This window comes from Suillus subalutaceus, assembly GCF_016647625.1.
Source record: "Suillus subalutaceus strain FC151 chromosome Unknown DFJ58scaffold_124, whole genome shotgun sequence".
Lineage (NCBI taxonomy): Eukaryota > Fungi > Basidiomycota > Agaricomycetes > Boletales > Suillaceae > Suillus > Suillus subalutaceus.
The window spans coordinates 75,544-101,896 of record NW_024540373.1 but is presented as its reverse complement, the minus strand read 5'-3'; the positions used below and the strand labels follow the sequence as shown (position 1 = coordinate 101,896).

At 48.2% G+C, this 26,353-nt stretch overlaps 8 protein-coding genes across 8 annotated transcripts; 5 read left to right on the top strand and 3 right to left on the bottom strand.

Annotated features, from left to right (window-relative positions):
• Positions 1 to 34: 34 nt before the first annotated feature.
• Positions 35 to 362, bottom strand: DFJ58DRAFT_732406 (uncharacterized protein; the record flags this gene model as incomplete). The annotated part of the gene is made up of 2 exons (XM_041386169.1): positions 35 to 193; positions 243 to 362. The coding sequence occupies 2 exons, from the start codon at positions 360 to 362 to the stop codon at positions 35 to 37; spliced, it is 279 nt and encodes a 92-aa protein (XP_041239551.1).
• A 1,227-nt stretch (positions 363 to 1,589) lies between these two features.
• On the top strand, positions 1,590 to 4,553 carry DFJ58DRAFT_916446 (uncharacterized protein; the record flags this gene model as incomplete). Its single annotated transcript, XM_041395477.1, has 10 exons — positions 1,590 to 1,757; positions 1,884 to 2,087; positions 2,137 to 2,298; positions 2,352 to 2,758; positions 2,954 to 3,253; positions 3,310 to 3,379; positions 3,451 to 3,900; positions 3,957 to 4,210; positions 4,259 to 4,386; positions 4,435 to 4,553. The coding sequence occupies 10 exons, from the start codon at positions 1,590 to 1,592 to the stop codon at positions 4,551 to 4,553; spliced, it is 2,262 nt and encodes a 753-aa protein (XP_041239550.1).
• A 2,326-nt stretch (positions 4,554 to 6,879) lies between these two features.
• On the top strand, positions 6,880 to 7,281 carry DFJ58DRAFT_808245 (uncharacterized protein; the record flags this gene model as incomplete). Its single annotated transcript, XM_041391285.1, has 1 exon — positions 6,880 to 7,281. A coding segment is annotated over exon 1 (299 nt), but the record flags the coding sequence as incomplete, so codon positions are not given.
• A 96-nt stretch (positions 7,282 to 7,377) lies between these two features.
• On the top strand, positions 7,378 to 8,961 carry DFJ58DRAFT_808240 (uncharacterized protein). Its single transcript, XM_041391284.1, has 5 exons — positions 7,378 to 7,610; positions 7,664 to 7,984; positions 8,071 to 8,140; positions 8,208 to 8,426; positions 8,490 to 8,961. Exons 2-5 carry the CDS (start codon positions 7,783 to 7,785, stop codon positions 8,752 to 8,754), a joined length of 756 nt encoding a protein of 251 aa, XP_041239548.1. The 5' UTR covers positions 7,378 to 7,610; positions 7,664 to 7,782; the 3' UTR covers positions 8,755 to 8,961.
• A 5,448-nt stretch (positions 8,962 to 14,409) lies between these two features.
• On the bottom strand, positions 14,410 to 15,171 carry DFJ58DRAFT_844974 (uncharacterized protein; the record flags this gene model as incomplete). The annotated part of the gene is made up of 5 exons (XM_041393117.1): positions 14,410 to 14,509; positions 14,560 to 14,666; positions 14,945 to 14,981; positions 15,030 to 15,100; positions 15,124 to 15,171. 5 exons carry the CDS (start codon positions 15,169 to 15,171, stop codon positions 14,410 to 14,412), a joined length of 363 nt encoding a protein of 120 aa, XP_041239547.1.
• A 2,804-nt stretch (positions 15,172 to 17,975) lies between these two features.
• Positions 17,976 to 19,340, top strand: DFJ58DRAFT_844973 (uncharacterized protein; the record flags this gene model as incomplete). Its single annotated transcript, XM_041393116.1, has 7 exons — positions 17,976 to 18,093; positions 18,141 to 18,166; positions 18,290 to 18,315; positions 18,461 to 18,533; positions 18,828 to 19,113; positions 19,220 to 19,263; positions 19,317 to 19,340. 7 exons carry the CDS (start codon positions 17,976 to 17,978, stop codon positions 19,338 to 19,340), a joined length of 597 nt encoding a protein of 198 aa, XP_041239546.1.
• A 2,530-nt stretch (positions 19,341 to 21,870) lies between these two features.
• Positions 21,871 to 23,819, top strand: DFJ58DRAFT_718150 (uncharacterized protein; the record flags this gene model as incomplete). The annotated part of the gene is given in 8 exon segments (XM_041384438.1): positions 21,871 to 21,953; positions 22,729 to 22,786; positions 22,934 to 23,095; positions 23,160 to 23,229; positions 23,283 to 23,419; positions 23,474 to 23,491; positions 23,511 to 23,559; positions 23,602 to 23,819. 8 exon segments carry the CDS (start codon positions 21,871 to 21,873, stop codon positions 23,817 to 23,819), a joined length of 795 nt encoding a protein of 264 aa, XP_041239545.1.
• Positions 23,791 to 26,279, bottom strand: DFJ58DRAFT_808195 (PIN domain-like protein). The gene is made up of 10 exons (XM_041391283.1): positions 26,155 to 26,279; positions 25,895 to 26,082; positions 25,759 to 25,795; positions 25,594 to 25,700; positions 25,278 to 25,527; positions 25,177 to 25,223; positions 25,107 to 25,145; positions 24,948 to 25,057; positions 24,430 to 24,872; positions 23,791 to 24,376 (listed from the first exon to the last, which is right to left on the bottom strand). The coding sequence occupies exons 2-10, from the start codon at positions 25,936 to 25,938 to the stop codon at positions 24,176 to 24,178; spliced, it is 1,278 nt and encodes a 425-aa protein (XP_041239544.1). The 5' UTR covers positions 25,939 to 26,082; positions 26,155 to 26,279; the 3' UTR covers positions 23,791 to 24,175.
• Between the last annotated feature and the right edge of the window lie 74 nt (positions 26,280 to 26,353).

The following is a 26,353-nucleotide window of genomic DNA, read 5'->3' as shown; positions in this document are numbered from 1 at the left end:
GACTTCTCATCAAGTACTATCAGGACTGCGTTCTTCAGTGCGTAAATTTTGTCAGTTGATCCTGTTGCGCGAGGTCTAGTTGGTCGTGTCTGTCACCAGTGACGCTGGGTCGGTGTGCACTTATACTGCCAAATGCTGACCAGTCCATGAAGTCACGCCGTACTTCGATGTACTCGTTCGCAATTTCACTGATCTAGGCTCTTGTTAGACTGATGGAAAATCAAGAATATGACAACGCTTACCTCGACTTCGTCAAGACCGGGTTTCTCACCATCAGCCGTTGTGCGCACGTGGAGGCCAGGGATAGTGTTGATGCACTTGGCAATGAGAGCAGTAACGACGAACGTGTATGAACATGTCATGTTGCGCAAATCTAGGTGACTTGGGCGTAAAGTTGTTTCCAATAGCAATCGACCCAGCCACCACGAACATTTGTGTTGATGCCATCGAGGGCGACGATGGAACAGGAAACAAAAATGCGCGCTGGACGGAAGAATTGCTCGAGTATTGCATATTGTTACAAACATAATATACAGCTATGTTGAAATGCGATGTATGCGGGACAAAAAAGACAGCCAAATATTGCAGATGCAGGGCAGGGCAGTGGAAGAGGTCACTAATCATCCAAGAGGTCCATGTCGTTATGAATTTGGCGAACGGTGGTTTCCTTCAAAGCGGCGAGCTGTGATAACATGTGAGCATCTCCTAGAGACATTAGAGGGCCTCGTAGAGTTTGATACCCTTCCTATCAATAACTTCGATACAGAGCGTTAGCTCGCAGGATATGATAGAGGTCAGGACATGGTGGGCCAAACCTGAGTAGCGTCCTTGGCTTCGTTATAACGGTTGCAATAGGTTTATGTGTCTTGATACGACAGCCTCAGCGCTCTCGTCCTCACTATAGATTAGTTCAAGGGGTCAGCGCGTTTCATCGAAGTCGATTATCTGCTCCAACCCTATCCTCTTCTGTAAAACATCCATTTCTGCCTGAAGTTTATCGATGTATTCCTTTTACTTCTATACATACATTTAAACACACTTGTTGTACGAGCCTGGCTTGAAATTTGCATACCTTGGCAGACGTCGTGGCATGCATGATAGTCAAAACGAATATGTAGAATTTCAGAAGTGAGTCGTGACGGCGCGAATGCAACGCGTTGTTGACTCTTGTTTGTGCATCCGGGTTCTTCGACCCCTTGCTTTTGATTCAAAACGATTGAACAACAACATATATTCGTCATCACTTGCGTCCGGATGCACGTGGATTCAGGTAGTGTACTGCGAAAGTGGCGGTGTGTGAATTCACCCTGGCTAATTCACCCGGGTGAATTAGAGTGAATTGGCATGTGAATTTCGGGGGCGTACTTTGGGGGTGTAAATTTGGGTGAATTTGGGGACATATGATAGGACGAAGCGAGCATCGCCGCAATTGTAATTTCCATAATGAGATCATTAAAATATCATACAGATTCCTGAACGAAAGCATTGGAAAGTGAATCGTGATTGCTAGGCTACTATGGACTACGAAACAAAAGACAAACTACAGCAGCTGTCACTTTTTCTCTCTAACCTCCCCCAAACCATTCCCTATGCAGACGCCGCACAGACACTACCGCTTCTTCTTGGATGACGAAAAAATCGAAGACATGGGACCAATCGGAGCGCTGAATCGCGAGCTCGAATGTGTCATGGGTCAACATCATAATGGTCCTATTTCATTCAAGGAGCGTGGGCCCGGGCTCGAGGCTGTAGTGGATGTACTCGAATCCCCACCTAATCGAACACCACAATTCCCCAGAGACCATACTCCTCGTCAAATGGGTCGATGACCTCACAACAGCGGCAAAAGCTGCATTCACATCCGCTGGTATCATGGTGAAAAGTACCATGATCCAAGTATCGAAATGGAGCAACGAAACCCAGCACTCGTCGGATTTAGCCCTGCAGAAGCATTAGCTGCTTTTCGAACCCAATACAGGGCTTACATTAAGGGCGAGGACCCATTCAACCGAAAAATGAGGTCCAATGAAAGCGCCCTCCACTGGTGGAAGGCATTGCAAGGAGATGAACTGGCAAATATTTCTGCTGTAAGTCTCACTTTTGAACCAGGACGAATTAAACTATTAAGCTGGACAGCCTCTTGCAATCAAAACATTTTCGGTCTCCCCGACATCCATGCCAGATGAGCGCACCATGTCAACGATTACCTGGCTCAACTCTGCTCGACGAAGTAAGCAGGAAGTCAGCACACTTCAAAACCACATCAAAATCCGACAGTGGCACCGCTTCGATCCTAAGGTTCGTCGTTCACTTCATTTTTTATCTGAAACATTAACTTACCTCGATCACAGCAGAAGCAGAAAATGCCATACAAACCTTTGGTCAAGTGGCGTGATATGGAAACCACGATCCTTGGCAAGCGCGCCGGTGAGGATCTGCCTGCTGCTGGTCGGAAGCCTCCTCCACCAAAACCACACACTCTCGCGTCACCCTCAAGCTCGGATTCAGAAGATGGATTTGATGACGGCGCGGACTGGTTGGATGGTAATCACAGCCTTCCTGCAGAGTTCGAGAGAGTGGAGAGAAACTCGTTTGTGCTTGCTGGATCCAGTGGTATTGATTTGCGTTCACCTTTTCTACGTGAACTACTTTCGGATTCCAGCGCTAAACAAGCTTCGCAGTTTGTTTCTGCGCCCATCAAGAAGACTGCGGTCAAAAGCTCGTCCGGGTCTCTACCTGCTCCTTCTGATTGGAACCTGTGGGAGTGATTCACCCAAATTCACTCAAATTCACGTACAACTGTTCAAATTCACGGTAAATTAGCGTTAATTGACAGCCTTGTAAATTTACCGTAGGGCTGCTCAATTCTAAAAGTTCGCGTTCACTTGGGATCCGAATATCATAAGTAGAGTTATTTTAGTCTTAAGCGATTCATTTCCGCTCCGTAAATTAGTCTCAACTCCGAAGAAGCCCGGATGTGTCTGGCTGGTAGTTGTTGTACTGCCAGTGTAAACGGCTCCAGCACAGTAGCAATGGACTACTATCCTCACAATGGTGGTGGATACACTCGACAGCAGGAGCAACCACGATATGGCTATGCCATGCCGCATGGAGGTGGACAACATGCTGCTCCACTGACCAGTTACGAGCACCGGGCAGTAGTCACAGCAGTGCCTGCACACAACACACAAAATCAGTATCAGCAACAGCAACAGCATTATCGTGCAGAGCATTACTGGTATGACACGAAACAGTAGGTCATTATTTTTTTAAGCTCTGTATGTGACTGATCCTGTATCGTGAATCCAGCCAGCTGCAACAAGAGCAGCCCTATGAATCAATTCCCCGACCACAGCATAATCAGCAATCTAGAGTACAAGTGAGTGGCCAATAGCATGAACATAATACTTGACAAATACTGACTAGCTGAAGCTTCCTCATATTCGCCAGGTGCTCGAAGCATGTGGTCAGCCTCAACCAAATGATTCAAATAAATTCGTCTATGGTCTGACTCGGGCAGACGAGGCAGCATGTGATCCAAGACCTTTGCCAGCTACAGTGGCTCCACAACCACAGAAGCGAGGACACGAGGAATATCATGGTAACCTCCTGGAAGATGGTGACAGTGCGAAGAAGATAAAGAAAACTGAGAACGACACACCATTAACTCAGACTAGTAGTGAAACCTGTGCCAGCAAAGGATCGAAGCGGAAGGCCACAGCTGCAAAATTGAAGACAAAGGCGAAGACAAAAATTGAAGGGGAACAAGCCATGGCTCACCTTCAAGAGCAAAGCCATTGGTCAGACGAAGACACCAAACTTTTACTCGAAACCCTGCTAGGTGGTGACAGCGAATTCTATGAAGGCCTCACTGGCAATGCTAAACACATCTTCAAAAAGGTAACAAAGATGCAAAGTAGACTCGCCTCGATAACTGCTAACACCATACCATACAGGTCTCCAAACGTATATTCAAAGGACGGCGCAGCCCAGAGTCAATCAAGGGACGTTACGAACACTTACGACAAGTGTTTTCATATATTTTGACTTTTGAGTCCATCACCGGCAATGGTGGTGGTGATCCTGATGTTGAAGTCCTTGACGAGAAGATTGAGAATGCTCGAACTGCTGGGAAGGATATTGGGAACTTATCTGGTGCTACCTTGAAAAAATGGTATGACGAGGGATGGTATGCACTGTTCAACGACAGGTGAGTAGCTGGACATCTGCACGAAACATTACTTACATGACTCGGCAGGCTTGGTGAGCACCCGGGACTTGTGCGAGAGGAGGATTTTCGCTCTGGCATGATCTCAGATACAATCGATATCAGCAGCGAGGAGGGCAGTGATGGTGAAAGCAAGGACAGTGATATGGAGAGAAAGAGTAAGCCAAAAGCAGGTCAACCTGCACGCAAATCCGTTTTGTCCGCAGGTGACAAGAAAGTCAAGCCAACGATGCAGAAGGGAGTCCCTGCACCACGGCACAAACGCAAGGCTTTGCAGACTGGTATTGGCAATGAAGCTGCCGAGTTTTTTTGCGTCAAATGTTGAATTCTTGAAGGCGACAGCAGACAGTGACGTTGCACGCTTGAAACTGCTCAAAAAACGTGAGCTCCGAGAGGACAAACAGTATAATTACATGATAGAGAAAGGACGGGCTGAGGTAACACTGGCAGAAAGTGAGGCGAAGGTGAGGAACACGAAAGAGATTTTGACTATGGATGGGATGCCGGAAGAGGTGAAAGCAGCGGCTCGTCAAGTGTTATTGAATTATTTCACTATTGCAGGTCAGTAATTGCTGTCAAGTATCTAATGGGAAAAGGTCATTTAAAATTGCGAGACGACGACGACGGCCAGCTTCCCTCAACCACTCGTCTGACTCCCATGCAGGAAGTTCAGGTTCATCATCCCCAACAAATCCACCATAGCCAGAGATATCGACATCAGCTTGATCATCCTCGGTGTTGTCGTGATCAGGGCCAGAACTATCAAACAACGGAATGAGCTCAGGGACATCTCCAAGGTCAATGCACATATTGTGCAGGGCAAAAAGTGCCTCGACAACATGGTAAGTATCTCGAATGTCCTGTTCAGGTGGCAAATCCCTTAAAGAGGGAAAACGGCCCTTGAGCAAACCAAAGGTATGCTCAACAATGATGCGCTGTGAAGACAAACGCTTGTTGAATTTGCGGCGGCGTTTTTTTTTCGGCAGGCAGCTGCCCATTGACCCCGGGTTCAGTGAATGGATGAAGGATGTAGGGTGATGATGGATAGCCTGGTTCAGGGTCAGTGCATGAAAGATGTGAGGGTCACAAAGAATATACCTTTATCCGCGAGAAGGAGAGTATTGTTTGGGAAATAATCGAGCCGATGTTGCCAGATGTGAGATTTTTTCCACATCGTCACGTCCGAGACTGATCCTGGCCACCCTAGCTTGATTGCAGTGAATCGTTTCTCGTGGTCGACGACGGCTTGAACATTGATCTACGTATCAAGTAAGTTCACAGAAAATGTTGTGTTTGAGAGTTACTTACAGCGGGAAATTTCTTTCGACAAATAAATGTCAGGCCATTCCAATCTGGCATTTCGGTGAGCCATATGAGGGAGCCATGGAGCATTCCAATGCAATCTGGAATTCCCGACCGGTCCAAGACCCGTCATGTCGTTTCGTTCTGACGAGTCTCGTCACCCCATGTGACTACTTGCATGCCGATCTCCCGCAGAGCACGGACTACACGCTTGCAATAGAGGAACACAGTTCCAAAACCAATCCCAAGTTTGTGGGCAGCTTGCAGCGAGTCGCCACCACGAGTCCCATAACGAAGGAGGAAACACGTGAGCTGATAGCGTACAGGTCGCTGTGGTTTCCTCCCCGTCGATTTGAAGATGGGGTTCTCCTCCAAGATTCGCACCTAAACGGTCAAAAGTTGCACGACTAACACTACCAGACCATCAGCGCATTAAGAAGATCAAAAACAAAACAACTCACCGATATTCGTGATGAAAGTCTCGATCAGGCCAACTCAATGATACATCAAAAAACTCATTGCACTTTCGCCACTGGGTATAAGGACCACGAGAGCTGGGCACGGATATCATCAGAGAGAGAGCATGAAGGCCCGTGGCTGTCCTGCGCAAAAAACGGGTGAGCCGTTCATTGCCTTCGTCATCGTCGAGATCTTGATGATCTGGAGTGAAAAGCTCCTCAAGGTGGCCTTGCTTATGCCTAGATATGGCCAATGTACTAGCCACAACAGAATGTAAAATTAAAATATCCCTATGGTCTTGCTTTCGCTGCTGTGCGCGGGGCATATCGATCACCGTTGAATGTTGAGCGACGCGTTGAACGATGTGAACTGATCAAGTTGATAACGCATGATTCCGAAAGTCACCGGTTGACGGCCGGCGTCCGGTTCCAAACAAGGAGTTATAAGCGTCGCTAATCAGTGTCGTAACTTGCTCGGATCCCAAGTGAACGCGAACTTTTAGAATTGAGCAGCCCTCGTAATTTACGCTGGTGAATCTGAGGGCCTCTGGGCGCATTGTGAATTTACCCTGTGAATGTCGGAAGATTCGAAATTCGCCGTACACTAGATTCAGGATCTATATATATATATGAAGTACCGTTGTGTGGCGGCATATATATCATGCCACGCAACATATATCAAGGGGCAATGACGCAACTTCTCCGCTTTCCATTGTATTTTCACTTCCAACCTGCAATGCGATTCATCATATTTCGATTTGCACTTTTGTCGACCGTACTACTCCTCTTACAGTAATCAATGCTGTTCCAAACCAATGTCACATTCATTGTAACGTCCTCGTCGCGCAGTCCCGAAATCGTCGGGAGAAAACTCAGATGATTTTCACTGATCTGAAGAAAGCAGGCCGCATGAACGTGTTTGCATACACCCGATATCAATTTTCTTATTGAGATGGTGAGTACTGTATTCATCATTTGCAGTTGTGTTGTTTTGCATCTGTTTATCGCCATATCCTTCCTTCTTGGTCTACTTGACTTGACTTGTTTCAATTCATGCCGATCCGATAGAATGTACACACATCTGGTGGGCCACGTGTATGATGATTTATGGCGCATATATCCCGATTTCGAGCCAATATTCACCATCGAGTCACTACATGCTTTCATATACCGCGATTTGTGCGCATTTTGTTCTTGGTTTGACGTATATGCGTCAAGTTTGAGCCCCATCCCAATTTCGAATGATCATAGCTGACTCTACCTGACACAGGCATAGTGATATCCGTTTTGCCGCCCAATTTCGTCGGCTTCGCAGGTCCCATCATGACGCGTCTTCGACAGCCTGACACGGGGCTGCATGTATCTGCAGACCCCAGTCTGCTCGACCTCGTCGTGGATTCTACACTCGAGGTACCTGGTAGTGGATGCATTCCCTGAGAAGATATTGCAGCTGGAATACGATGTGTTGATGGAACCAGATATGAAAGTGGTTTCAAGGTGTTCATTTCTATTTGTGTTGACAGTCCCGAAACTGGTGCATATTCTTTCCGGTGGGCTGCGTTGCTCTCGCCTACTGGGAAAGCGGTCCAAAAGCAAAGGAGAGAGAAAGTGAAGGGGTTCGTGTGAGTAAAATATACCTGGTGCCTCTTGACTTGTTTTCACCCCTTTGTATAAGTTCTGGCTGAGTTGAGATGCGGTGGCAGGCGAACGTACACGATCATATGGAATATAGCCTTACAAGCATGGACACGTTCGCAGGGATCACAGGTCCACAGAAACATCAATGCAGTTGATATGCCTCAACTGTCCTTCAGATGCTCTCACGATCTGAGGTCAACGCTTGCGTATCTTGCACGACAATGTCCAAACTGCCATTCACTGTCCCAAAACTCCCAACCGCCGACAATGACAGGGCCGCCAGCGATAAATTCAAACTCAGCGCTCCCTCGTCGCCTCTCCAGTGCCGCAAGCTCTGCTTCCGGCTCCCCACTCACGGGTTCTCCTCGTACTTTCAGCTCTGGAGGATTCCGATGAGAAGGATCGTCCTTGCTGATGGTGGGGTAAAGATGAACCAGACTCTAGCGATGATGAAGACGACCGTCTCGAGGACGAGCTTACCACTTCTTTCAACAAGTTTAGTGCACAGCGGTGCGTCTTCTTCAGCTCTTTTCAACCTTTCTACAGCTCACAAAGGCGCATATGCTACTCGTATTATCTAGTGTAAATGGCAAACGGCCGAAGACCAAAGTCCCTACAAGCCTTCTTGACATTCCTTCGAAGCCAAGTCCTGACTGGCGGAAGGCAACACAGAAACGCCGCGCAGGTGCTGCACGATTCATCCTTGACTCTGCAAAAGCGAGTACAAGTGCGGACGGGAGCGTTGGAGAGCTAGACACGCGCGATACCCTCGACTCCGGCCCCCAACTCTCAGGTATCCAGTCAGCAACAAGGAAGTTAAAGTTGACACAAGCACAACGTCTACTGAGGAACATATAAATAAGTATGATGGCAGAAGAACATGCATATGCGAAAGTGGAAGAGACGGAAGACCAAAAAGCCCCTCTGTTGGCTGGGGATATGGACTCGGCGCCCCAGATCGATTCTATTCCCGTTCCTCCCAATGAAACCGACGCCATCCAGCAAGACGTCGCTGATCTTCCAGATGTTGTTACTATCGATGACTATGCACGTGTACCCATCATTGCGTTCCCTGCGTATTCGCCTGCAGCCCAGTCTTTTCCGGCATTAGTGGTATCGATCCTCTGACCGTACTTCCATGATGGAGCAGGTAGAGTAGGCGGTGGAATCGAACAGAGGAATGGACATGGTGGACTAGTTAGATGAAAAGAGCGAGGCTGGCCCTAGATTTATAGTTACATGGTGCAGGTTACATAAATATAGCTTTCAGGCGTCATGTTCTGGGCGTCTAATGATCATGAGGCAGTTGAGGCTGTGAAGAAGCACCTAAAGGCCACTGGTACACGCACCTATGAAACTTAGATCAAGACACCCATAAGTTCTCCAGCAACTTCAACATCATCCACCTCGAGTAGAATGACGGACGCAGAACAGCCCGCCATTCGAATCACCACGGCTACTCGAATATTTCAAGGTCATAAAGATAGTGTTTTTGCAGCTGCAGTCTTCCCCGATGGACGCCGTATGGTGACGGCCTCGAGCGACAAGACGCTTCGTCTGTGGGACTTGGAAGACAGTGTTGTATTGAAGATAATGGAGGGGCATCGCTTCGGCGTACGACGACTTGCATTATCGAGAAACGGGCAATTCATCGCAAGCGGTGATGATGGTGGAGAGCTTATCGCCTGGAACAGAGAAGGCGAATCTCTCATCCAGCCCATCAAAGTCCACTCCAGAGAGATATGGTGGCTTGATTTTTCCCCAGACAGCACATTTTTGGCGAGTGGCTCAATGGACACCACAACGGAGGTCTGGAATACACAAACATGGCAGGTGCAAGGAAATCCAATCGGTTGTGGTTCTCCAATCCGCTGCGTTCGGTATTCGCCGTCTGGTGAAATTCTTGCCATTGCAACAGACAATGATATCCAAATATGGAATCCAAGCAAGAGGGAATGCATCGCACAGTTTTCGGGTCACAACGCGTTCAATGGATCATATAATGTTTCCCTCGCGTGGACGCCCGACGGAAAACAGCTTGTCTCGACTGGTAATAATCAAGATCCCACCATACGGATCTGGGATTCATCGACCTGGATGCAGGTCGGTGAGCCCTGGAGGGGCCATGCTGGCCCTCTCAATATGATTGCCCTGAACCCTACTGGCACCCTTCTTGCATCCGCGGCTGAAGACCGCCAGGCTCGCGTTTGGCGAATTTCGGATCGACGAACCATCGCCATATTCAAGCACACCAACGTAGTGGCTTGTGTCACCTTCTCCACGGATGGCAAGCACATCCTGAGCGGGGGACAAGATTTCATGATCTCGAAGTGGACAGGACCTTTTCTGGAGGATATTCTCAAAGACCAGGCATCAGATGCAAGTTTCTGTTCATTTTCCGTCCCTTCTTCATCTCATCTTTTTCAAGGATGCGTTACGCGAGGATGCCCCGAAAGAACAAGTGACAGATAATGTGAGTTCCCGTTCATTCCTCGTCTCTTTGCATATTGATTCTCAATATTGATGCCAAGACTCAACAGTCTGATTGCGAGGCATGTTTCTGGTCTTCACCCCCACCACGTAATCTGACCACGCATGGTGCAGATCCTCACCATCGACACGACAGTCCGCGATGCATGCATAAGCGGGGACTTGCACACTGCTGACAGGCTCATAACGCAAGAGATCAACGCTGATAGCAACGACTACAATTCTTACGCGAACCGCTCGTTTGTTATGGCGAGAAAAGCCGACTGGGACCACGCACTTGATGACGCACTTAAGGTGAGATACACTGTTCCGTCGCCACCTTTTTAATACAGGCCAACTTGTATGACGATATAGAGCATCAGCATCCAGCCATCCTTGATGGGCTGTATCTCCAAGGGCATCGCCCTCTGCGGTAAAGGGCCGTTCCAGGACGCGATGAAAGCATTTGACCTCGGGTTCATGTACGTGGATGCAGACTTGAACAAAACTCGTCTTCTACTCTTGATTAAGGTACGTCGATTGTGTCTCGTGTACTCGCTACTTACACGACAGTTGTCAGGCTATCGCCCTTTTCAATGCAGATCAACATGACGAAGCAATTCTGCGGGTCCGAGAGCTAGCTACCACTCGTCCCGATGCGAATTCTCTTGCCTGTAGTATCGTGGAAGTGAGTGTTCCTAACACATTTGACTCCAGATTCATGCGTCGATGCTGATTTTGCGAACCTCGCACTTCAGGCTTATCTATACGTCCAAGCGGGAATGAATGCATCAGACAACGAACGCCACAACGAAGCTGCTGGCCACTTTACTTCTGCTGTCAACACTATTGATTTCTCGTCTACGTCGGCCATTCATTATAGATATGATGTCTTCGTGGTGGTAGGTTGATTGCAATGCAACTGGAAATCATTTTTTTCACGCCTGGCTGTGCTTTTTCTAGCTATTCGGGTGGGACCTCGAGTCCCTGTGGCGAACTGCACACCAGAATTGGTGCCATGCGCTCCTTCGGGCAGGTAGACTTCCAGAAGCCATCAAAGCATACCGATATATGATGGATGCGGCTGATGAGGCCACTAAAGCACGCTGCCTTGATTGGTCCACTGGTAAGTATTCGTGATGTCGACCGGTATAGTTCTCAACCTCATCTCACTTAGCTTTCAAGCAAGATTGCAGCGTGCTCTATGCTGTCGACGGATTGGCTGACCTCGCTGCGACCGGTGATGCTGCCCTCACTGCGGGTAATTATGACAGGGCTATTGAGCTTTACTCTGCGGCAATCGACCTTGATTTTGCAACCGAAACCATCTTTGCCAACCGCAGTAAGGCGAAGGCGGGAAAAATGCTATGGGACGACGCACTTCTCGACACGGAAAAGGTGCGATGACAGTTCCCGTTTCGTGTTCGACGCTCAAATTGGTGATACGCAGGTCATCGATCTCAACCCCCCATCTTACTTTGGATATCAGTTGAAGCATAGGGTACTTCATGGTGCACAACGATATGATGAAGCCATCGAGACCTTTAAAATCATGTTCTTCAAGTTGGAAAATGCTCCTGACACGCAAATACAAAGTACGCCCCCAAATAACCACATCCTCAAACATGCTTGACTTTTTCTCCAGAGCTGCGTGAACAATACGTCAATCCATCCGAGGCTGAAGGAGCTATTCAAGAGACTATTAAGGCTCAACTCGAGGACGCCCCACATCGTCTGTTTAACACCTTTACTGGTCGCTTATGCGATCGAGAGGTACAGATCAATGCCTTCAAAACGAGCACAGAGTACAAGGAGCTTTTGTCATCAACATTGATGCAGGTAGATCTCCCGATGCAGCGCATCCAAGATGTGGTGGCGATGTACTTCCGTTATGTCATGCTATCGCATAGATGGGAAGGGAAGGAGCCGATGCTACATGGCATCCAGGGCAAGGTGGTATACGACTTGGATCCAGTTGGCGGCATCGCCAAATTGCAGTCATTCTGTGAAACTGCTTGCGATATGGGGTATCGCTGGACATGGATCGATACCTGTTGCATCGATCAGACTAACAATGTCGAGGTCCAACAATCGGTCAACTCCATGTTTATCTGGTATCGCAACTCAGCGCTTACCATCATCTACCTGTCGGATGTTCCACCTTCGTCGCAGCCTGGCGCACTCGCAAGTAGCGCTTGGAACACACGAGGATGGACAGTTCAAGAATTCCTGGCCCCCAGACTTGTACTCTTTTATCAGAAGGATTGGTCCCTATATCTCGACGATCGTTCTTCCAACCACAAGGATTCCGTTACAATAATGCAGGAGATGGGAGATGCGACGGGCATAGATGCGCAGGCCCTCGTCGCCTTCCGTCCAGGGATGAAAGACGCCCGGGAGAAACTGCAATGGGTGTCGGCCCGTGTCACCACGTGGCCAGAGGATATTGCATATTCGTTGTTTGGTATCTTCGGTGTCAACCTGCCTGTCATTTATGGCGAGAAGAAGCAAAAGGCGCTTGGGAGGCTCTTGCAAGAGGTCGTAGCTCAGTCGGGTGACATCAGTGCCCTGGACTGGGTGGGACAATCATCCGAATTCAATAGCTGTCTGCCAGCCGATATTACTTCATACAATGCTCCACCATACACCCTGCCATCTCTGTCCGAAGATGACATTCAGACGTCAATCTCCTCGCTCCGACATGTCATGACTGTAGATTTGGTTCTGAAAATTTACGCCATGCTTGACAACCTGAACGCTCCTCGTTTCGGGAACTGCAGACTCCATCTGCCTTGCATCACATTTCGTGTCACAGCAGTCAAACGGAATCGCGCTCAAGACCAGGAGATATATGAAGTCAAGGCCGACGGGCTTAATGGCCTGCTGATCACTACGAAGGACAAGTTGGTTCAGTTCTCATCACCACGACCTACTATGCAGACATTCTTGCTTGTTCGTCCGTGGAATCGTTATATCCTCGCGCTTCCTGACTTCGCGGAACCGTCTCGCTCGGAAGAGCTGCCTGACGTTGCTGACGACATGCAGAGCGAAGAAGATTATTGGTCTGCTCCCGGGTCTCCATTACAGGATTCGCTTGGCGGGTTCCCTGAAGCAGAGGAGTCGGTTGATTCGGAACTGAGCGGTCGAGCGTTGCGATTGGCTGCTCGCCTTAAGCAGCCTTTTAGCGCATTTTTGCTAGCGCAGCAGCGCGGCGGAGAATACAAGAGAATCGCGTCAGATCATGATATTATTGCACAAGTCAATGACCTTTCTTCTATTCCGGACATGATCAGGACGCTAGAGATACTGTAGTGGCATGCATTTTTGATGTATTTATATACAAGCGATTTCCGCTGCGCGGCTCGTTTTGTGAAAGGAAATTCTGTGCGAGTTTGCTCTACAGAAGATTTTTTTTGTGCATCATATTGTCGTCTATCTTAAAGTTGTCCTGCGAAAGTAGCGTCCGAGTCTGCGTGCATGGTACGTTGCAGATGTCAAAGAGATGTATTGAATGAGTCACGATTCACGACTCGGAGTCATCTAATACATCTCCTTGACTCCGACTCATGATTATGATAGAGATCCAATACAGCTCAGTTGTGCGCACAGTGAAGCGTTGGCTATTAAAAGCCATACCTGACTCGCCAGAGGAAGGCTTTGTTTTGGTGATCGGTTTTTTACCTGTCATTCTCGTGGTTGGGGTATGCCCCAATATGAGGGCATGCGATGGTCTGTTTTTGTAGTCGTTAGTCGGAATCGGAATCGGCCAAAGAGTTAGTTCTCACACATCTGCGTTTTGTTTTTATTTTCCTTCATTGACACTAGTACGTTTCCTATGCTGCTTATTCACATTTGTCCTCGAGGACGTTAAGCACTTGTCGTTCACGCCGTTAAACAAATTTGTATTCCAGAATGCATGAAGTTCTGAATGATTTGGTGGGCCAAGACCCGGTTTGGTTTTCGTGGTCTTACGACAAATTTCGGTGCGTTCTTCAGCCACTCGGTGTGACTCAACTTCGACAGTGTTTGATGCAATTAGGTATGCACCATGTCCTGGAAAGGTCGCACATGTGGTCGCAAATGTATCTTGATTAATAATTCATCCTTCATCTGCATTTTTCGAGGAGTTGCTCGATTGTCTGCCAAATGCCGAACTGTGACGTCACCGTTGTGGTTCACTGATAATGGTGATGAGTCCTGCGCTCCCGTCTCATTGCCGTGAATCATTATTTTGATGCGTTGTGTGGAATAGATGACATGTCAGCCATTCGCGATCACGCTATCTACATTAATAACGAGGTTGTCGTCAGTTCCTCATACGACATTGTTGCTTGTCCTTGGTTGAATGTCAATGTACATGTGTCCCATCTTTTGGTCACCAGACTTAGCAAGCTCCGTCATTTTACGCTGCGAACTATATTAGCAAAGATTCGACCGGACTGTTGGTGTTTTGTCAGGACGCACGCTCGGTATGCTCGCGCACTACTTCTGTTCATATGCCGATTCACCCGTTCTCTGTCAGTTGCTAATGACTCTTGCTTTTTTTCCTCCACTATCTTGACTTTTGTACCCTACATTGAGCTTGAATTGTTCAAACATGATGCGAAGATAACCAAGTACGTGTGTCGTCGAAACAATAATGCGCCGTATGTATTTCAGTCATATTTTATGCAGTCAAGTGTTAACGAGGTGTTCCTCAAATTTAAGGTCTTCAACTTGAAGCTTGAATGCTCCAGCAGGATGAAATTTGTTCACCGTGACAACCGAGCGCTCAGCAACAAGTTATTTACTTTTATGTGTCGTGCCGTCAACTACACTGCCCAAATGCGAAAGTAGAAACACGACTCACTGTCGTAGGGTCCATCGCAAAAATATCCGATCCCATCCTACCATGCAAGTGAGTCATGGGGTTAGATGAAAACTATTATACTCACAGGAACCATGAATGGTACACATGCATAGCCAGCGCAGCATTTTTGCGACTCGCATAACCAGGGACAATCGACTGTCAGCGACAGGCATAGACACTGTCAACTTGAAAGCAGCAACGACGGCGACCACGAAGGAGAGACGCATTCTTTGTGAGATGTGATTTTGGCTTCACAAATAAATCTAAAGGGGATGGCAGGAAGACAGGTCGCTTTTATGCCCTGAATAATGTTCCACCTGGCAAAATACTCCCTCAACAGATGAAATCTGCATTGCCAGCAGATTGCCAGCAGACCTTGGGATTGACTTGTCACTGTCCTCGATATTCTCTTGGCGAGGGAGATGCTTGTAACGTGTAATTCCAACCCGTTGTTGCATACGGCCTACGATGATAGCTGACACGACAATCCCTGGAGTTAGGCTCAGGGGTCTCGTGGATACCGAGAGAAATTCAGAGTCTCATCGTGCATGAAGGAACCCGGAACTGGAGGCCGGGAGACCGGCGCCAACACTTAGCACTCAATAGCAGCCTGTGATGAGATTAGTAAAGGAAGGGGAAACGATTGGCTGTCGCCCACTGTTGTCAGACACGTTGAAGGACCCAGGTATACTCAACCTGTAATCTATTATTTTCGGAATGCGCACTATGCACGCGGGCCATCATACGTATACCAGCAATAATATTAACGAAGGTGTACGAGCTCAACATTCCCTGCTATATCAGGTACTGTTGTCATAAAAGCGAATTCCTTTTCATGAACACCAAAAAGAGATGTCGGCGCAATGACTGGGCCTGAACCTCCAAGGATCTGGACAGCGAAAAATGTTGAAAGTAGGTTTCGAACCAACTCCACCAGAAACAGATTTCGACTCTGTTGTGGCAACCACTTGGCTAAGACCAGTTAGATGGACCTCTGAGGAAACCGTCGATGAATCAATTTCAAGGTGTGTTCCAATAGAAAAAGGCTTGCCAACGGGCAGATTTCGAACCTGCGCAGTCGAAGAGAAACAGATTTTGATTCTGTCGCAGTAACCACCTGGCTAGGACCAGTTAAGATGAACGTCCGACGAAAGCACCCGAGTGTCGAGACCTGGTCATCAACAGGTTTGACAGATTGTGATTCAATTTCTGTTGTGTACGAAGCCACCCTTCAAGTTGGGCGAATATCAGTCTTCAAGGGTAGCAAAAAAAAAAAATTGCCTTCGGCACGTTTCGAACCTGCGTTGGCACAAATAAATTTAGATTCTGTCGTGGTAACCACTTAGAAGGGCACGAATCAGTGGTATATGGGCAACAAAGTAGTTAACTTTCCCGCGGGAAAACTGTTAGAGGGAAGAAGAGCGCGGGAGTCTGAGTCAACACCCTCAGTGCGTGCTAGTGGTTGAACTGGTTCAGTTGCGGCTGCTGACGATCTTGTGATTCCAGCCGTCTTGGGCGTAATTAATACTTTCAATGGCTTGCGTTTTTGCTTCCGCCCACCGACGGTACCCGATTTCGGCGTGTACCAGCCCGTGATAGGTGTTATTTGCCTCATCGGTGCCGCCTGTTCAATCTATGTTACCTACGTAGGCAGGGTGGCAATAAAGAAGGGGACCAGAGACGCGAGTATAACAGTGGGCAGTAGTGACAGTCAGCCTGAATCGAATGAGGTTACTCCAGCAGGTGCATATAAAGATGACGACACCACAACTCAGTGAAGTGGTTGTTATACGGGAAGTAGTGGAAAGAGCGGCATGGTGGTAAGTCAGCCGTCCAATGAATCATTGCCTAGCATTGAATATTTCGACAGAAATGCCTTGATACGTACATCAATCAGTACTCTTTTGTGATCGAAATGATACAATATTGTTCACCTCCTCTGGTTTTGCCATCTACCAAGAGGTCGTGATAGGCAAGTATTAGTATCTGATGAACAGATGAGCCTGGAGTACATAAAACTCGAAGGAATTTTCTTTTGGTAGCGACTCACTAGTAGCAGGACACGAATCGCCCCAGAAGAACGTTTGGTGCCGCAGATTCGCCATGGTTTGTCCCAAGATCTGTTTAGGGTGAACTTATGAACGAACGCCCGGGTCATTGGTCAGTGCATGTGCATGATTTTGAATCGCAAACAACGCACACTAGAAGCACGCTTCTGGGTCTCGACCCCCACAGGTGCACAGAAAACGCCATTAGACTCCCACCTGTGAACGCCACCTGTTCAATGTTCGATTTCAACCTAAGCTCGAGGCCAGTCCAGGAGTCACCAAGCTGGAATTCCACAAGAGATGGCTTTTCACGCTGCAAGTAATTGTTGGGTGCTGAATATCCTGACCACAATTGCATTTCGTTTCGCTCAGACTCAGGCCAAGGTGATGATACCGGACGAGATTGAGGTTCGATCGCCGTAAGTGAGTGCAAGTAACCAATGGTTGATTTTCCGAGAGTGAAGATGTATCACTGGACAGTGCAAGAGCAGGAATTGCTGTAGATAAAACTTGTAGCAGGTTGTATGAAGATCCGGGATTTTTTAAAAGAGTTACTGCAGATTTTGTACACCATATTTAAGTACAGCGGGTTTAAGTCTCCCGAAGTCAGATCTTGCTTGATGTCCGGAAGGAAGATAGCCACAGGGTAGGTGGAAGTATTAGGAAAGATCCGAGACTCTGAGTTCACGGTTGCGTTGGCGAGGCGATTGCCCATGGTTGAGAAACGTTTTGAAGTCTGAAAAACACTGAAAAATTAAAAACGTTGATCATGATAAGTTTGATAACCCCCTTGTTAAGTTTTAAACGCGCTGGCAGCAAACTTCGTGTGAAAAATTGACGGTCTCACCGGTGGCGCTTGCAGTCTCGCTTGAGACTGCAAACGTGACACGTGACTGCTCAGCCACAGCGTTCGCTTCCTTCTTTGGTTCCAATTGCCAATCGCGCTCCACCTGGACCTCGACCACCATCCATGCCAATCAAGCATGATCGGCATCCCCAAGACGCGTTCGCCGGATGAAAATTGGGCAGCGCCGGTCCAAGACGAGTTAATGGTATACAGCGTCCCTGGTTCTTATTTTTTCCTAGCGTTCTCAAGGTCAGGTGCGTTGGAGAAGCTTACAGCATCCCTGGTTCTTATTTTTCCCTAGTGTTCTCAGTGTTCTGCCAAGGTCAGGTGCGTTGGAGAAGCTTACAGTGTCCCTCGTTCTTATTTTTTCCTAGTGTTCTCAGTGTGCTGCCAAGGTCAGGTGCATTGGAGAAGCTTATATACAGCGTCCCTCATTTCTTATTTTTGCAGGCTTTTCAATGCGCTGCCAAGGTCAGGTGCGTTGAAGAAGCTCATCATCATGAGTGCTCCCATAATCATAAAGGGAGCACTCATAAGGGTACTCCCTTCTTGGTTATGGGTGCACTGGAGAAGCTCACAAGCACTCCAATATACAGCGTCCCTGATCCTTATTTTTTGTAGGCTCCTCAACACGCTGCCAAGTTCAGGTGCATTGGAGAAACTCATTCATGAGTGCTCCCATAACCAAGTTCAGGTGCGTTGGAGAAACTCATTCATGAGTGCTCCATAACCATGAATGGAGCACTCGTGAGGTACTTCCTTCTTGGTTGAGTGCTCCCATAACCATGAATGGAGCACTCGTGAGGTACTCCCTTCTTGGTTATGGGCGCGCTGGAGAAGCTCATGAGCTCTCCCTTCTTTCATGGTTACAGGCGCGTTGGAGAAGCTTACGAGCTCTCCATTCATGGTTATGGGATGAGCTTCTCCAATGCACCTGAACTTGTGGGCGCACTGGAGAAGCTCACAAGTGCTCCCTTTATGGTTACAGGCACTGCAGGAGAAACTCACAAGTGCTCCGTTTATGATTACAGGCGCGCTGGAGAAGCTTACAAGTGCTCCATTTATGATTACAGGTGCACTGGAGAAGCTTACAAGTGCTCCGTTTATGATTACAGGCGCACTGGAGAAGCTTACAAGTGCTCCGTTTATGATTACAGGCGTGCAGGAGAAGCTTACAAGTGCTCCGTTTATGATTACAGGTGCGCTGGAGAAGCTTACAAGTGCTCCCTTTATGATTATAGGCGAGCTGGTGGACAAGAGAACTAGATTATGTAGTGCGTACTTGTGTGTACAGTAGTAGATTAGAGAGAATGTATACTTATAAACTACTGGACAAATGCCCAAACGAGATTGAAGTTACCTATAGAAACAGCTAGGTAGGGATAGGGATACAGTATGATGGTGTGCCGCTGTACGGATATGTAGTAAGTAACGAGTCTGGGGAGATATGATAAAAAAACCCGCTCCTGAGTTATAGAGGTGGCGAGGTCGAAGAATATGATAAAGAAACCCGCTCCTGAGGGTCGAGGGTGGTGAAGTCGAAGAATATGATAAAAAAAACCTGCTCCTGAGTGTTGGGGGTGGAAAGGTCAATACTTATGATAAAAAACCCTGCTCCTGAGTGTTGCGGTCACCGAGAATTCGACGTGTCCATTGTTCAACAATGTCAGGACGTGTCATCAGAAGCTCGCACCACTTCTTTGCAACAGCATCGTCCTTGCTTGACAAGTAAGTCTTACCACTTTTAGCATAGTGAAAGGCACCGTGGGCTAGTGGGTGGTCGAGATTGCCACCAAAAAAGGTGCGTGCATCATTAGCATCTCAGGCAGCAGCAGAGACCCGGTGCTCTGCGAGATGGTTCAGGATTTGTTGGTAAGGAAAACCTTGCCATTCTCGTCACTGAATGCACGCCAGAATGAAGCATTGTCTGGGTATCGCTGCCATTCCTCAGCAATGAACTCAAAGACAGACGAGAGGTCAGATAGCACGTGTGACTCGCTGAAGAGAAAACGTACCTTCCAATTTCCCCATTCTACTCGAAGTGCATCCCATGCTGCCGTCTTAACTGCCCTTTCCTTTCTTGTAGAACTCTCCCCAATACTTGACAGGGATTCCGCGACCATTGACGACAAGTAAGTTTGATTCCTCCCATTCTTCACACAGCCAGTTGATATCTTTGGAGAGGTGGATGGTAGGAGGTGATGGTACAGTTGTCCTGTCATACAGGAATTTCTCTTGGCCAAGGTGCTGCAATTCCAAGGTTTTCTGGGGGGATTATCTCTGGAGGCAGAGGCACAGATGTTGTCTGCAGTGGTTGTGTGAGGTTTGGATGGCGCGTTCAAGTTGCTGACAATGCGCGCTTGTGTGTGGGGACTGGACAGTTGCCATGTTGTGGCACCCAGAGCTCTCCGTGTGTAAAGTGCGTGTATCTTTTGATTCCATCAGTGTTTTCATATCGAGAATATGCGATGTGAGGACACTGATGTGATTTTCGACATTACTGATATCTTCTCGCACAGACAACATGTTGGAATCTACTTTCTGCATACGAACAGTGAAAGCATCCTGTTGCGGATGTTCATCCTGTCTGAGTCCTTCAACTTCACTTGCGGCAGCAACTTGTTGGTGGCAGCTTTTTCGCTGTGTTACCGGAGGTGGTACACTCAAATCGTGAGGCATACCAAACGCTGATAGCACTGCATGTGCCTTTTTAACAATATGTGAGCTTCGCGAGACATAGTATCACTTCCGCTCACCCATGCTGAATTTGCAGCTCAATCGTCATCCTGGAGTGCCCATTGTGTGCGATTTGCGCTCTTCTTGCTTTGTAAGTAATTGTTTGCTCCTCAATTCCGAATGCCTCATCAATCCTTCGTTTTGACAGGGATTGGCGTGAGTTATGTTCCCCTCGTTTTCAGTTTCAGCTTAGGCTTGAATAAGCTTTGCCATGCGGGAGAGATTAGCACTGATTCAGGGCACATGCCAGTGACGCACCTCAGCCACTCGTCTCGGTCATTGGAAAACTCACGGAGCCTGTCCAACATCTCCGTGCGATTGCCCCATGTTGGCCTACCATAGCTCTTGAGCTTCTCATGTAAGTTAGCCTTTGTTGTCTTCGCTGTTCTGTTACATGTTCATAAATTAAATCAAACATGCTGAAAGGGAGAGAAATGTGTGACGTGCACTGTCCAAGTGAAAGATTCCACTGCTTGTCCTGGTGTGTATGTTTGACCAAGTACAGGCAGTTCGAGCGCTTCCGAGTCAACATCCTGAAGTTTAGACATGGCGACACCATGAACTGTAATGTATTTACGTGTAAGTGTCGATGTTTAAATTGAATCAGGGGGTTCAAGTTAGTTTTGTTTCCATGCCGGTGGAGCATTTTGATTCTCGATCACCGGTCTGAACTCAAATTTTTCTATCATGTCCTTACTATGAGCCTTCAAAGGTGCTACTCTCTACTTTGCTGAGTCAAAACACATCAGCGTCGAGGCCGCTGAAGAAGATCAGACCGAGGAGGAGGAATCTCTCCTCAACAGCTTTGATGTTGATGACTGTGAAGCTGCTGGCACCCTTTGGTTGAGTACTACGAACACTGGCGAGGACAATGTGAAAAAGAAGAAGCTTAAACACGGCGTGGCGCATCACAATCAGTTAGCATCTAGTTTGCAAGCAGCATCAGAGGGAGTAGTTATCGGTACGACACTCTCTGACTACCAGAGGTATGCCATGAACCGGCCAAAATGTCTTATCTCACGCGCATGATCTTTCCAGATACTGGAATCAATTTACAGAGTTTTGTGTCACCATTGACAAAGCACAGGTTGCGAGCGAGATCAACGAGCTTTTTCCAGACCTTCCGGCCAAATTTCCGATGTGGATCGCACTATGGATCATGGATAAGTGAGTGCGTCAAATGTTCCATTTATTCATACTAAGCTATGGGATTAAGATGCGATGAGAACGATATATGGACTGGGAAAACAAAAGATCCCAGTCTTCCATGTGCGACATATGGCACAGCGCAGAAGATGCGCGCCACCATAAGCCACAAATTCAGCAGAGACTACCAGCTTGGAACACAGCCATGGTTGGAGCACCCAGCCATGCCGGTGTAGAGACTCGATCCTGAGTAGCCTCACAATGGCATATATTGCACTGTAGGTCGAGTCTACAATACTATGCATGCAACGCGACACTAGCGCGATAAACGCGACGTTCGCACGACGCGCGCAACATAGGCGACACTTTCGTGACATAGGCGACACTTGCGCGACTTGTGTGTGCTTTAGGCAAATTTTCCCGCGCCTAAGCGCCATAGGGCGCCTGACTTCCCACTGTGTTTTCCCATGTCCAACCAAGTTCCCAGGTATGCATTTCTCCATTTATCATTTGTTTCAACATCGTACCATGTTTTATTTTCACTTGGTACACATTTTTTCATTACACATTTTTTTACTTTACACAACACACATTACCACGGACCACCATCATCATAGACAGTCACCATCTCCGAGTTTTTATTATGTTTTGAATAAATCATCGCAAGCCCTAGTAGCAGTTAGCTCTAGTGGCCATATCCGCATCAGTTGTCTTATCAGCATCTCAGTACACGTCTTAACATCTCACTATCGCTCGATACCGCTTTCACCCAGTTCCGCTTTTCGACGCGCGACTTTCCTGCGCTTCGTGCGCCTATAGTGCCTTTGTTCCCGCGCTTTCGCCTTATCACGCGCTTTGCGCATTCCCCTAGAGTTGACCAGTGGATATTTGCTTTCTCTGCTTCCCTAAGGGACGAACATATCGCACTCATATTTTCCTCCCTTCAACAATTATATCAGCTGCACCCTCAGCTGAGTTGAAGATCCTTCACCGGGGAAATTCATCAGAAACCCGTCACTTTCGGTGACCATTTCACAGTATATGGTCAGTCTTCATTGGCAAAAGGTATTGGACTTTACCGTTCTGAAAATCAGCATGGGCACTGATTTCACCTGTAGATCCGAGCAGGTGAAGCGGTAATGAGTGCTCGTGCCATGGATGAACCTACCATGAAGAGGCTCTGGGAATTTGCATGGTCCCATGGACCGAAAGGAATACGGCCCAATCTCGCGCAAATGCAAAGCAGAAAACCCATTTGAATGGGCTGGATTTTTGCTCTGCACGATGCTTTATTTACTTTACCTTCTCTCCATGCTTTGCCTGCTCCGCTATGACGAAGCTTTACGGATCACCTGGGCTGATGTCACATTCCAGGTTCAAGACTTACTGATAAAAAACCACTGGCTTGATGCGACTCCCGAACTTTTCACCTCACAAGTCAGCTACCGACCCACAGCAGTTCCGAGTGAAGCTAGAATTACCCTTTCAAAAGACGCATCAGTATGGAGGTGAGTGACTGTATTGGCTGTTGCCCACCTTATGTCTAACCTCAAACCCACAGGCATAGCCCCATTCTACATATACGCTGATCCCGACCGGCCATGGATGTGCTTGCTGCGAGCATTTGCTATCTGGTGGCTGTTAGCTCATGAGAAACACGAAGACCTCAATGGGTTCATCTTTCGCAAAAAGATTGGTGTAGACAGCATCAGCGTGAACCCGATGGATTGCATGGTGAGCTCAAGTCTGTAGAACATCAAGAGAAGGAAGGTTGACGCGCTATACTCAGACCTCGGACTCCTTTCTCGAGTGCTTCCGAAACAATCTCCTCGACATTAGTGTTGACCCGTGACCATATGGTACCCACTCGTTTCATCGAGGCGGGTGTCAGTTTCTGCACACAGTGCGAGACTGGTCGTTTCGGAAGATCTGTGACTGGGATGGGTGGGCCGAGAATTTTGACAACCCTGGTACCATATTCAAGTACCTCTTGTCTTGGAACGACAATCCAGCAGAGGCCCGTGAACACTACATGAATCCAAACAGACCAGGGTGTGACCCCTGCTATAGCTGCGGAAGAACTTGTCATTGTGGTTAAATAGATACTTGCAATACATGTCAGAATCGAGGGAAAAGTGAAATCAGAACGAGAAACATACGAGACAGCTTCGAAGAACGAAATACATAAAAGTACAGTAGGTTGAAAAAAACAAAACGAGCGCATCAGAAAGTAAGATCAATAAAGTCGCGACTAACACCAGTACCATAGAGCACTGCATCGTCCTTGTCTTGAGTGAGGTCCATGACATCACCAACTGCCGCTGCCTCGTCATCGTGCATGAGATCAATGACGGTCGCAGAAGAGAGAGTAGCGTTTGAGGTGCTGGGATGATTTGGAGACAGCAGGATCATTGTCTGCACCCAAGAATCATAAATTTTGTCAGCAAGCCAAACTCAAACAAATTTGTGGGATCTCGGTGCGTGATCCTCACAATGAGAGCATCCAGGCAAATCCTCGAGCAACTGGAGTGTGGACTGCTCGAGGTCATGAGTGGGCACATCGTTATTGTGCCCTGGAACACCTGCAAGGGCTTTCTTTGGGCGCACAGCATGGCTCTGAAACACTGCCCTTGTGCAGGCCGGAGCAAGAGCAATCTGTATCTGACATCCGTCAAAATATTCACGTGCGAAGGAGAACAGCGACAAACCTCGTCACTTGCGGGAGAATTATTAGCGAGATCCTCGAGGACTTCGTGCAAGACCACAACAGGCCAAATTGTCGAGCAAAAGGTGCTGACGACCTTCTTTGATTCCCAGCCGAGAAGTTGTTGAACAAGTGAGGCAAGTGGAGCAATGTCGGGCAGGGCAGGGGACTGGAGAATGGGCAGCTTGGTGATTGGAGTGACAGCAGGCTGTGCATACAAGTTGATGATCCGTGGATCAGGGAATGAATCAGGGAGCAAGCGGGCGAGAGCAGGGTGAGAACGTCCCATTTTTCCAGTGGGATCATCCACAAGATGATAGCGAGTGGTGTCCCGCCACTGTTGCAGAGGCCCATCAAGGCTGTTGCCACATATGGCAGCACGAAGCACACCAGCATCCATGCAGCGAGCTAGGCCAAGCGCCGTCTCACGGCCACACCCTGGCAGGCCTTTCTAGAAGCAGGTCTCGTCAGCCTGGCTGACAACAAGTTGGTTTGACTTGCCTTATCATAGTCGCCAGCCACAGCAGATGGCAAGGGTAAGGAATCCGTCGTTGGTAAGATGGGGGTCCACATGCTCTTGAATGGCACTCGTTGTATACATTTTGACGGTCGAATCTATTGAAAATGTTGAGCTAAAAAAGAGTCAGCGGGGCATGCGCAAGAGAACATGAGAGACCTTACTTGCGCAGGACAGTCTGAGCACTGAAAACAAATGCGTCGCTGTCATCCGTCATGACAGCGTGAATAATACCAGGCACCGTTCATCAGTGCCAGCTGCGCCTCGGCTTCTCCAGCAGCCTGGATAGTCAGAATTGATATAGATGACAGCAAAAAGAAAAAGAAAAAGCTTACCATGATCCACTGGATGTTGAATGCATTTAGTAGGCGCTGTGTGGGCTTGACCATCCAATGGTCGTTGGTAGACACTCTGTGGCCCCATTTGATTTCGGATCGCTGGTTGCCGTCGAATACAAAAATCAATTGGACTGGGAGCCGGGCGAGTCGAGCGAGGCGAAACAAAAATGTTTGAAGGGCAGGATTCTGGCCTGTCTGAGCATGTGCATGGTGCCACCTGCCCTGCTGGCATTGTTCAAACCATGCACTAGAATTAAGAAGTGAGAATTGAATTTTTGACATCGGGGGTGAACACAGCGAGCAAAACACAAACCTTGCATCCACGCCTACAATATAAGGCGAGTGTGGCGTAGGTCCCTCATAGCGATCCTGGATGGCGAGAGAGATGAGGGGCACCATCGTTGCAGCAGGCTCAAGCACCTTGAACAAAGGATGGGGGTGAGTTTCAGCACCTGCCGAGTGAACAGTGGGAACGCGCCTCCCACAGGTCGTTGATGCCCATGACGAGGAGAACACTGGAAAAATAATTTAAGATCAGTAGGCTGATGAGCGCGGCCGCTACGCGTGGAGGGAGAGGAGAGGGGAGTCGAGAACGAGAAAGAGGAGGTACTCACTACAGTCTAGTGATGGATGCGTACATAAGCGGTGGCAGTACCATGTATGGTATGGCAGCCACCTGGGACTGTAAATCCGAGGACCGTCAATCTGCAGCACATCAGGATGCAGCGCGGTTTTTTTGGCGGGAGGGAAGGTCGAGTGGCCACCAAGACCGAAGGTGGGTGCAAACGAAAGATTGACGGTCCTAATGTGTGAAATTTGCAGTCTCTCGGTTAGCGTCTCGGCATTCTCCCACAGGCAGTGGCATTGTACTCACCCAGGAGCCTCCACCCCATCCAGCACTCGTCCAGAGCTCTTCCACGGCTCGAAAACGTCGATTTTTGCTGCCTACGGCGTCCAGGACCCGTCCGGTGCCCTCCCGGGAGGTTTGAGAGCCTCTCTGTGGTTCGAACCTTGCTGTCCTGGGGTCGCGTCGTTTGCCCGAGTTTGGCGACGTGGCGGCTCACGTGACGCGG

What these genes read in the sequence shown, in the direction of transcription:
- DFJ58DRAFT_808240 (XM_041391284.1), top strand. Translation starts at nt 7,783, where the DNA reads ATGCCTCAACTGTCCTTCAGATGCTCTCACGATCTGAGGTCAACGCTT. An exon ending in TTCCGGCTCCCCACTCACGG is followed by an intron (nt 7,985 to 8,070) that starts GTTCTCCTCGTA and finishes ACCAGACTCTAG; the next exon opens with CGATGATGAAGACGACCGTC. An exon ending in AGTTTAGTGCACAGCGGTGC is followed by an intron (nt 8,141 to 8,207) that starts GTCTTCTTCAGC and finishes CGTATTATCTAG; the next exon opens with TGTAAATGGCAAACGGCCGA.
- DFJ58DRAFT_808195 (XM_041391283.1), bottom strand. Translation starts at nt 25,938, where the DNA reads ATGGTACTGCCACCGCTTATGTACGCATCCATCACTAGACTGTA. An exon ending in GCATCAACGACCTGTGGGAG is followed by an intron (nt 25,701 to 25,758) that starts GCGCGTTCCCAC and finishes CCTTTGTTCAAG; the next exon opens with GTGCTTGAGCCTGCTGCAAC. An exon ending in GCTCAGACTGTCCTGCGCAA is followed by an intron (nt 25,058 to 25,106) that starts GTAAGGTCTCTC and finishes ACTCTTTTTTAG; the next exon opens with CTCAACATTTTCAATAGATT.